At 48.0% G+C, this 12081-nt stretch overlaps 1 protein-coding gene across 1 annotated transcript in view; it reads right to left on the bottom strand.

Annotated features, from left to right (window-relative positions):
* The window catches only part of LOC106815028 (homeobox protein unc-4 homolog), a 25352-nt gene that overhangs the window by 3576 nt on the left and 9695 nt on the right, over positions 1-12081 (bottom strand). Inside the window, exon 2 of the mRNA XM_014819449.1 lies at positions 11666-11841. Within this exon, the coding sequence (XP_014674935.1) occupies positions 11666-11841 (176 nt within the window). The remainder of the gene's footprint in view (positions 1-11665; positions 11842-12081) is intronic.

Here is a 12081-nt window from a genome sequence, read left to right as displayed (position 1 = left end):
TCTCTCTCTCTCTCTCTCTCTTGCTCTCTCTTTTTCTCTTCCTCTCTATCTCGCCCTCACTCTCCCTCCACCATCTCTCTCCCGCCGCGGCGCCGCGCACCGCCTCGCAGTCACGCCAACTTCCTGTGATTTCAATTTGCCGACCACTTAGACCACTCAAGGAAAACATTCGCGAGCTGTTTAACCGCATGGCTGTTTTCTCTCTCTCGCTCTTTTCTCTCTCTCGCGCGCGGTTTACACACGTAAGTGTCGTGTGTGTGCGTGCGTGCTGTGTGCGTGTGTGTGTGTGAGGTGTTGGTGTGTGCGTTGCATGTGTGTGTGTGTGTGTGTGTGTGTGTAGTGTGTGTAGGTGCGTGGTATGTTCCGCCGTGTGGTCTGTGCCCGCTGTGTATGTGTGCATACGCCCCCCCCCCCCGCCTAGTGAGCGGCGACGAAGGTGATGGGGCGGGGGGAGGTGTGCGTGCGTGGGAGGGGTTAGAACGGACCCTTCACCCGGTCCACCGGCGGTGCGCACACAGCACGCAAACACACGCACGCACGCATGCATGCATATCTCTCTATGTACACAGCACACCCGTATGCTTCTCCCCCTGCGTTTGGACGCCTTCATTCTTTCATCTCCACTCAATTTTCAATTAGTGCTCAAACATTTTAAGCCATTTTGCAGACGGGTGGCATTCACGCCGCGCACTAATGGACTACTGGTTATACTGTCAACACGCGGACGCACGCCATCTTTGTTTGAGCTGCATCGAATTTCACGTACTTTCGCATTGTACTGATCTGCCTATTTGCCACACTATTCTTCGCACATAATGAGCGTGTAATATGCGGTGCGCTGGCGCGGCAGTGTTATAGCGTGGCCGGACACGGGTTTCCACTGTCTGCCACAGCAGCACTCGACAAGGACAAGGACACGAGAAGAAAGTAAAAGGTATTTTTAAAACACCTGCGCGACGAGATACAAGACGGTGTAATTAGCACAGAAATCAACGTGGTTTCGATGTAATTAAACACATGAGTGAGTGGGAAATATTTAGTGGGAAAAATTTATTTTATCTATTCATTAGGTGATGGAATTATCTCTGCTAGTTATTGGTCTGCATCATTTGATTTTTGAGTTGGTTTTGGTTGTTTAGGTTTTGCATATAATTTAATTTAATTGTTTAATTTATCTGTATATATATGCATAATAATTTTTGGTACAAAGGAACAGCATAGGATATCGTTTTAATTCATCTATAGTATATATTCCTATGCAGATCTTCTATGCGTATTATAAAGTGACTTGTGGTAATAAACCCCATATATTAATTCTGATTAAATAAATAAAATAATTAATACAAAATTCTATCATTAATTCATATTTAAAATAATTGTTGTTCACTCTGTTTGTAAACATGGCGCATATATAAAATGACAAGTTCTAATCAGGACTGACATATATACGTATAATTATATATATATACATATAGGCCTATTTACTTATTATATATAGATTATTATTATATATAATCTATATATTATATAATTATATATATATATTTATTTATTTATTTATGTATATCTATAAATAAATATATATATATATATATATATATATTATGTGGTTAATAACTACAAAGGAGTTTTGACACGTATTCCGGTACTGATTTTCACTACATTTTCTGTCGGTACGAGTTCGTGTAAATAAAAATAAATATGTATACAAAATGAGCTTCTTTTGTTCACTGGTTCTTATTCTAGCTTCCTTCGTTTTGACATAAATCGTACTTTTGGACGACATGGTTTTCACGTTGTTTACCGTAGTATGGCGTTGCCAGACCACATATTTTGCTACACAGCAACTCAAAGGATTTGTGCGTGCGCGTGTGGTGCGTGGGTGCTCGTGCGTACGTTGCGTGCCGTGCGTACGTGCATGCGTGCGTCTCAGTGCCGTCTGTTATTGTGACGGCGGTGGAGCGTGTCCGCTAGCTGGCATAGGCTTTCTGCTTGCGCGGCGGAACTGCGTTCAATATAAAATTATTGAACATTATGAATAATGTTTAATCACCGGCAAGATTTCCGCCGCCATGTTTGGTTTGGCTGCCCTGCTTATCGGTTGGCGTGAATTCGCACGCTCATGCCGTCCTTTGTTGAACTTCCACGCAGACGCTTGTGCGAGCGCGCGTTTACGCAACCATGTATTGACACGATGATGCGATGAGATAATGAGACCGGGGACGCTTGACAGACGAACCTTTCGACGCTCGCTCAGTCTTTCTTCTCTCCTCTCTCTCTCTCTCTCTCGTCTCTCGCTCTCTCTCTCTCGCTCTCTCTCTCTTCTCTCTGCTCTTCGCTCTCTCTCGTCGCTCTTCGCTTCTCTCTCTCGCGCGCTTCCCTCTCTCTCTCTCTCTCTCGCTCGCTCGCTCGCTCTTGCCCCCTCTCTCTCTACCTTTTTCTCTTTCTCTATTTTTCACTTTTCTTCTCTCTGTCGCTTTTTCTCTCTTTTTTTCCTTCTCTCCAATACGGTAAACAAGAAATTCTTACGGCGCATGCGCGTCCCACGCGGCGCACGAGTAAGGCGGAGATCTGGGGCATGTATTGATTCATCTGATATAAGGACGGATCTGCAGCATAGCGACCCATCGTTCATCCTCAGTCTTGCATCGTCTACCCACTCGCGCACTCATGCCCGGCATTTGCCGCATTATCTTGCCAGTCTCTCAACCCATTCCTGTTCCACGACGTCCCCCAAACCTCCCCGTCCCTCTCTCGCCCCTTACACTCCATATACTCATCATACACCCCTATATACTCCCTCCCCCATACACTCAACATCTCACCTACCCATCAAAAACGCCCATGCACAACATAGACCCCTTCCTTTCTTTCTGGTCTCCTCCCACGCCAACCTTCCCGAACGCCAGGCTCGTTTCACCCGACGCCTCCATCCACATTTTCTCTCCCTAGAGCTGTGTACACTCAGACCCGTACTCTAAACGAAGACAAGCGTTTACGGACACGTCACAAGAAAAAAATATTGCCCCCTCACTCTGCCGTAATTTCATTCCATCCTTAGAGACACGTCTACGACACGTAATATTATTAATAACGTAAAAAGAATTGTATAAACCTGGAGCTAGCGGCAACTGCGGCCACATGGCAAATAACCTCTTGACGGCTACATCATATAGTTTCAGATGGAATTCCTTATATAATATAAACCGCGGCCATATTTACGACGATATTCTTAACGCACACGCACACACACACAAACAAACAAACAAACGCACACGCATGTACGTACGCACGCACGCACGCACGCATTTACGCACGCACGCACGCACGCACGCACACACACATACATACATACACCACACACACACGCACGCACGCATACATACACACACACACACACACACACACACACACACACACACACACACACACACACACACGCCAACCAGTCGGCATGCCGAGAGGCCATATATGGCTGCATGAAAGATTAATAAAACGCCGGACCGCTGTGTGCATGGGGATGCAGTAAAACGGCGCGGAATTGTCAGACATCAAACGGCAGTGCTGCGCGCGCGAGTCCGCTCGTAAACCCGCCTGCTTCTATACTAGCCCCGATATACCCGCACTTGCACGGACATTTTCCTCGCGTTAGATAAGCATGCGTTTAATCGGAGAAGAAGGGGGAACCCGTGGTTAAATCCGACTCACTCATCATCATTGCCCGCTTCGCCACGATCGTTAGCGCGCCCTACGCTCGACACATTCACGGACTCCGTATATACGAAATGTCTGCATTTTCAACCGCGTCTCAGTGTGGCATGCCAACATGTGTGTGTGGTTGTTGTGTGTTGTGTGTGTGTGTGTGGGTGTGGTGTGTGTGCGGGGGTGCTGTGTGTGTGTTTGTGTGAAGAGAGAGAGACGAGAGAGAGAGAGGAAGAGAGAGAGAGAGACGCTCGCTGGATAGCGACGCGCGATTTCTTTCGTTCAAGTTCTCACCTCATTCTCCTTCTTCTTCTTCCGTCGATTTTATCCTCTCCTTTCCTTTTCTTCTCTCTTTCTGTCTCTCTCTCTCTCTCTTTTCTTTCTCTTTGGTTCTCTCTCTCTCTCTCTCTCTCTCTTTCTTTCTCTCTCTCTCTCTACCGCTAGCTAGCTACATCATTCTCGCTCTAACTCGTTTATTTTTCTTCCTTTCTTCTTTTTCTTCTTCTTCTTCTTCTTCTTCTTCTTCTTTTCCTATTTTCTCGTCTCTCTCTCTTTCTCTCTCTCTTCTTCTCCTTCTCTCTCACTCTCTTTCTCTCACCCCCTCTCTCTTTTAGTCCCTCTCGTTCTTACTCTATCTTTTTTCATTCGCTATTTCATGTTCTCTTCTGTCTCTATCCGCATCTCATCGCCCCATAAAATTCTGTAATACTTCGCTCGTAATGTCGTTACGATAACAGAGGCACGACAATAACGACGTAGCTCTCGTCATATATATAATATATATATATATAATATAGTATATTATATATATATATGTATATATATACGCGGCGCGCACTGCACCGCTCACGTGTATCTAGTTGACGATATATTTCCTTTGCGAGCGCCAGCAGCGCCCTGCAAGCGGACAGCATCAGCAGCAACAGCAGCAGTAGCAGCATGATCATCATCAGCAGCAGCCACACACTATCCCCACCACCACCACCAGCAGCAGCAGCAGCTCGTCACCACCAACCAGCAGCAGCAGCACCACCACACCACCAACCAGCAGCAGCAGCAGCACCACCACCACCACCACCAGCACCGCACCAGCACCAGCAGCAGCAGCCAGCAGCAGCACACACACCACCACCAAACAAACAGCCAGCAGCAGCACAGCAGTAGCAGCAGCAGCAGTTAGCAGTAGTAGTAAGCAGTAGTAGTAGAAGCAGCAGCAAGCAGCAGCAGTAGCAGCAGCAGTAGTAGCAGCGAGCAGCAGCAGCAGCAGCAGCGAGTAGCAGCAGCAGCAGCCGCGGCTTGAGCCGCAGCAGACGACGTGCAGCGTGCAGCGTGCCGTATCTGCTGCTATCTATCGCCTCGTTGTGTGTCTGTGCGTCTGTGCGCGCGCGCACCGAGCCTCTGTCGCCCGCGGCTGACAAATTGAGAGGCGACAGTTGTGGTGACACGGGTCGAGGCGACTCTACCCCGGCGACGTGTAATTAGAAAACACAAGGCAAGCGCGGCTCATTACAAACGGCTAACATGTGCGGCGTGAGGGGGACGCACACGCACGCACACGCACGCACGCGCGCACATACACACACGCACGCACACACGTGCATATACATATGCATACATACACACACGTACATTTATAAACATGTACACACACACACACACACACACACACACACACACACACACACACACACATACGCACACATACATATACACACACGCGAACGCGCGCGCATATACATATACATACATACACAGCCATGCATACATAAACATTAACCAAATACAAACACACCCACATCATATACCACACGCATGCACGCGCGCAAATACACACACACACAACACGCACGCACGGCACGCACGCACGCACGCACGCACGCACACACACACACACAACACACACACAACACACACACACACACAAGCGCAGACTCGTAGGCGCGTGCATGCATGCACGTCTGCGGTGTGTCGATGTGTGCGCGCGCGCGCGCGCGGTGGTGTGTGTGTCTGTGTGTGTGGTGTGTGTGTGTGTGTGTGTGTGTGTGTAGTGTGTGTGTGTGTGTGTTTGTGCGTATATTCGTGTGACGTTACTTGAGTGAAGGAACGACAGCCGACAAAAGGGGTATACGTGTATTATGCAATCGGCCGGGTAACGGGTTTAGCGGTTGGCGTTTTATAAGCGCGCTATTAAATCGTGTTTCGAGCCAATGTTGCGTCATACACGACGTCACACCACTGAACCTTCAGCATTTCGTAATAGTAAATCACAGAAATGTGTTATATATATATATATATGATATATATATTATAAGCCAACTGATCACTGAGTATGCGCGTTACCGCATAACAGGAACCGTCCGTGTCGGCATTCCGCCCCGCCGGCCTCCCATGATACAAATGCATAACGCTGAGCGACCATATACATTCGCCCGCGCGCGAGGCGAAAACAATTATATGGAAAAAAAAAAGACGACCGGACTAAATGATTTCGAGCACACTAAAAACATTTTATTTTCGACACGAGAGAGTCTGCGGGCCGCGCAGCGCAGCGAGCAGCAGCGCGGCGGCCATCGTCCGCGGCGACGTCCGTCGGGGCCCGTTCGCCACAAGACGTCACCCTCGCGCTTCTATGCTATTCAAACGCGATTCTTCTGCCTCTGCTTTACAGATGCAAATGCGGGGCGAAGGTAAGATAGAGACTGTGCTCGGCTCGGACGACTACTTTGAAACGTGCCGCCAGCCGCGGCAAGTGAAAAGCAATTGTGCGCAGACACCGACGACAGCGTCGAGAACCCCGTATCCGCATGCGCGCCAAAATTCACTGCCCCTTCTCCTCATTTAAGACGTCGTAAAGGAATTGCTAAATACGTCTTTTGTTGCGCGCCGCGTGAATTCCCCACTCGCTGCGCGGCACGGATGCTACCATTAAAGTGCATTTGTAAACAATAGGTTAATTCTCGACAGGTGATTTTGGACGACCGCCACCCCCATATTGCGGTCTGTACGCTGCCGCCGCACGCGGGGGTGTAGCATGCCGCCCTGTGTGTGGTCGGAGCGGCAGCGTCGGTTGCCGTCGCCACCAAGACGAACAAATTAAAACACACTTAGCGGCGACCGGCGAGCGCTCAGGGAAGCGAACTTTAAATATTAGTCGCGCTAATATAGGATGAGGAACTTACGCATCCTCCGGTGTGTTGAGCGCGTGTTTGTTCTTGGACCCCGCTATAAAACTAAACCGGTCCTGCAGTGACATCAGCTCATTTTTGGGTGGTTCGAATTATTACCTTAATGCATAAATATTAATTAATCCGACGATAATAGTGTCAAAACCCATCCCCCACCCCGAAAAACGAAATTTGCGAGTATAGTTACGAACATGCTCTTACGCTGCACTCTTGATTTCCAGCGAGATCTAGTTTTGTCAACGCGACGGAAGCCTTCGCGCCCATGATACATCGGGGTAGTGACTCGTCTCGAAGGCGCGTTCTAATTTCCTCGAGCTGCCGATCCGGTGAAGTTGGTGCGTGCGACTGCGCCGCGCTTTGTTCTGCCGCCCGTTCCTGCTGATCTTGTGCATTCTCGTGTCGTCTGCCACACATGACATTAGAATGCTGCGTTTAGATCTTAGTAGCATAATTGTTCGTCTCTCTCTCTCTCTCACACCCCACACCACTCCTGCTTCTCGCTTCATTCTCTTACTAATACTCTCCCTCCCCTATCGCTCCCCCAGCCTTCTCTATTCTTCTCTCTCTCTCCCACCCACCTCCCCCCCTCTCTCTCTCGTCTCATCTTTCTCTCTTTCCCTTTTTTGCTCTTACGGCTCTTTCTCACTCTCTCTCTCTCTCACTCTTCTCTCCTTCTCTCTCTCTTACTCACTCTCCTCCATCTCTCTTACTCTCTCTCTCTCTCTCTCTCTCTCTCTCTCTTCTCTCTCTCTCTCTCTCTCTCTCTGCTCTCTCTCTCTCTCTCTCTTGTCTCTCTCGCTCTCTCTCTTACTCACTCTCCTCCATCTCTCTCTCTCTCTCTCTTTCTCGACCTCACTCTCCTCTCTTTCTTTCTCGTTCTATCTCTCTCTCCCTTCCTCTCTCCTCTCTTTCACCCCTCTCTCGTTCTCTCTCTCTCTCTCTCGCACGCGCTTATTTACGATAGATGTTGGATGAATACTTAGGGGAATATTTATATGCGGGGCCAGCGTGATGACTCGTCATAGTGTCATTTCCCGTGTCCATTACGGCGCGTGACACAGTCATGATTTCCCTGCATATTTTACCAAGAGCTAATAATACCGTTATATTTAGCTATTGGTTTTATATTAGCTCTTGATTTTACGTAGATCGGTATACGAAATCGAAATTACAGATTTCCCCCGTATTTTAAATGTACGCGAACATAAATTTTTTTCAGCTCGCGTAAATTAATTAACGAACACTTTTCTCCTCATTTTATTCTAGGCGAGATACGCGATATTTATTGCTATAAATGATGTCAGGTTTTGCCGATGTGGGAAAAGTCGATCGTTAATGTCACGCAGCTAATATTTAATATAATATCGTTGTATATAATATATTGTATATAATCATTACGACAGTATTTTACGTGATTCGCATGCCTTACATCTCCTCGCGAATTTTCTTCAACGTCTCGTATTGCTATTGAAATAATGATATTCATCGTGGGAAATGCTAGTTAATTGGATGTTGGTTCGGGGGCTATCTTCTCATTTCGTATCGCACAATTCGCAACGCGGTATGAGTTGTCGACGTGAGTGGCTATATGCCGGCATGCACTACAGTGAATTCTATTCTAACATATAGTCTTGTAATTGATCAGTTCAGGAACATTCAAGATGCTTGTATATCTGGCTAGCATAAATTGAATCCAAAACACGACAAAGAAGCAACACGCATGGACAAGATGTCTGGCATGGCATCGGTTTTATTTTCGGTTATTTTTTCTCTCTCTATGCGCGTTTATCACGGACCAGTTCGATTCAGTGAAAGTCAGAGGCCGAATCGAATTTCCGAGCCGAACGTGCATTTCGAGTGAGTGTAGGTATATATATATATATATATATATATATATATATATATATATANTCTCTCTCTCTTTTTCTTTCTTTCTCTCTGGTTGTCTCTCTCTCTCTCTCTCTACCGCTAGCTAGCTACATCATTCTCGCTCTAACTCGTTTATTTTCTTCCTTTTCTTCTTTTCTTTCTTCTTCTTCTTTTTTTCCTTATTTTCTCGTCTCTCTCTCTCTTTCTCTCTCTCTCTTCTCCTTCTCTCTCACTCTCTTTCTCTCCCACCCTCTCTCTTTTAGTCCCTCTCGTTCTTACTCTATCTTTTTTTCATTCGCTATTTCATGTTCTCTTTCTGTCTCTATCCGCATCTCATCGCCCCATAAAATTCTGTAATACTTCGCTCGTAATGTCGTTACGATAACAGAGGCACGACAATAACGACGTAGCTCTCGTCATATATATATATATATATATATATATATATGTATATATATATATATATATATATATATATACGCGCTGCGCACTGCACGCTCAGTGTATTAGTACGATATATTTTTTCCTTTGCGAGCGCCGAGCAGACCGCCTGCAGCGCGACAGCATCAGCCAGCAACGCAGCGTGCAGCATCATCATCATCAGCAGCAGCACCACTATCCCACACCAACACAGCAGCAGCAGCAGCATCGTTCACACCACAGCAGCGCAGCACACACACAAACAGCAGCAGCCAGCCCACCATCACCACCACACAGCACCAGCACAGCCGCAGCAGCACCACCACATCACCAAACAACAGCAGTGTTGTCAGCGCGCGTAGCCGCAGCCGCGTTAGCAGTAGTAGTAGCAGAGTAGTAGCCAGCAGCAGCAGCAGAGCAGTAGCAGCAGCAGGTGCGCAGCCAGCAGCGCAGCAGCAGCAGTAGCAGCAGCAGCAGCGCGGGCTTGAGCCGCATCAGCGGACGTGCAGCGTGCAGGTGCCGTATCTCTTGCTATCTTATCGCCTCGTTGTTGTGTCTGTGCCGTTGGCCGCGCCGCGCACGAGCCTCTGTCGCCGCGGCTGGACAAATGAGCAGGCGACGTTGTTGGTGACACGCGTCGAGGCGACCTTCTACGGCGACTGTGTAATTAGAAAACAAAGGCAAGCCGGCTCATTACAAACGGCTACACATGTGCCGGCAGCGAGGGGCGCACACGCACGCACACGCACGCACGCGCGCACATAAACACACGCACGCACACACGTGATTACCATTGCATTACTACATCCACGTAAATTTATAAACATGTACAACACAACACACACACACACACACACACACACACACACACACAATACCGGGCGCCAAACCAACCCATTAACATTATACACACACGCGAACGCTCCGCATGGACATTATATCATACATTACAAGCATGATACCATAAACATTTAACAATACAAACAACACCACATCATTACAACGCTGCACGCGCGCAAATACAACACACCACACACGACGCACGCCCACGCCGCACGCACGCACGCCACACACCACCACAACACACACACACACAAACACACAGGCAGACTCGTAGGCGCTGCATGCATGCACGTCGGCGTGTGCATGTTGTGTCGCGCGCGCGCCGCGCGGCGCGTGTGCTGGGTGTGTGTGTGTGTGTGTGTGTGTGTGTGTGTTGTGTATGTGTGTGTGTGTGGCTGTGTGTTGCGTATATTCGTGTGACGTTACGTGAGTGATGAGAACGCCGAAAAGTTTATACGGTGTATTATTGCCAATCGTTGTAACGGGTGTTTAGCGTTTGGGTTTATAGCGCGCTATTTAAATCGTGGTTTCGAGCAATGTTTTGCGTCATACCGAGTCACACCACTGAAACCTCAGATTTCGTAATAGTTAATCACAGAAATGTGTTATTATATATATATATGAATATATATAGTATATATATAATATATAATATATGATTTATTAAGCAAGATCACTGAGTATGCGCGTTACCCATACAGACCCGTCCGTGTCGCATTCCCCCCACCCGGCCTCCCATGATACAAATCATAACGCTGAGCGACCATATACCATTCGCGCGCGCGAGGGGAAAACAATTATATGGAAAAAAAGACGCCGACTATATTGATTTCGAGCAGCAATAAAAACATTTCATTATTCGACGAGAGAGTCTCGGCGCAGCAGCAGCAGCGGCGGCGGCGGCATCGTCGGCGGCGACGTCGTCGGGCGACGTTCGCACAAGACGTCACCCTCGGGCTTCTATGCTATTAAAACGCGATCTTCTGCCTCTGCCTTACAGATGCAAATGCGGGGCGAAGGTAAAGATAGACTGTGTCGGCTCGGACGACTTGAAACGTGCCGCCAGCGCGGCAAGTGAAAAGCAATTGTGCGCAGACACGACGACAGCGTCGTAGCGACCCCGTAGTCGCATGCCGGCCAAATTACTGCCCTTCCTCCTCTTTAAGTCGCGTAAAGGAATTCCTAAATACCGTCTTTGTTTGCGGCCCGGGTGAATTCCCCCGCGCGCGGACGGATGCTACACTTAAAGGTGTAAACATAGGGTTAATTCTCGACAAGGTTGATTTTTCGGCGTGCGCGCGCACGCGGGGGTGTGTGTGTGTGTGTCGGAGCGGCAGCGTCGGTGTTGCCGTCGCACAAGACGAACAAATTAAAACACACTTAGCGGCGGACGGCGAGCGCTCAGGGGAAGCGAACTTAAATATTAGTCGCGCTAATATAGGATGAGGAACTTACGCATTGTGTTGAGCGCGTGTTTGTTCTTGGACCCGATATAAACTAACCGGTCCTGAGTGACATCAGCTCATTTTGGGGGTTCGAATATTACCTTAATGATAAATATTAATTAAATCGAGATAATTAGTGTCAAAAACCCATCCCACTCCCCGAAAAAACGAAATTTGCGAGTTTTATCGAACTGCTCTTACCTGCACTCTTGATTCCACGAGATCTAGTTTTAACGCGAGAGCTTCGCGCATGAATACATCGGGGTAGTGACTCGTCTCGAAGGCGCGTTCTAATTCCTCGAGCTGCCATCCGGTGAAGTTGGTGCGACTGCGCCGACGCTTGGTGCCGTTCTGCTGATCTTTGCTCTCGCTGTCGTCTGCAATGAATTAGTGCTGCGTTAGATTGTAGTAGCATAATTGTTCGTCTCTCTCTCTCTCTCTCTCACACACACACACTCTGTCTCTCGCTTTCTTTCTTTATATCTCTCTATCTCTCCCGTTCTCTCCATTCTCTCTCTCCCCCCCCCCTCTCTCTCTCTCTCCATTTCTCTCTCTCCCTTTTTCTCTTACGCTCTTTCTCACTCTCTCTCTCTCTCACTCTTCTCTCCTTCTCTCTC

This window comes from Priapulus caudatus, unplaced genomic scaffold (assembly GCF_000485595.1).
Source record: "Priapulus caudatus unplaced genomic scaffold, Priapulus_caudatus-5.0.1 Scaffold1025, whole genome shotgun sequence".
NCBI lineage: Eukaryota > Metazoa > Priapulida > Priapulimorpha > Priapulimorphida > Priapulidae > Priapulus > Priapulus caudatus.
The sequence above is the reverse complement of the archived record's forward strand: the minus strand, read 5'-3'. Positions and strand labels throughout refer to the sequence as shown.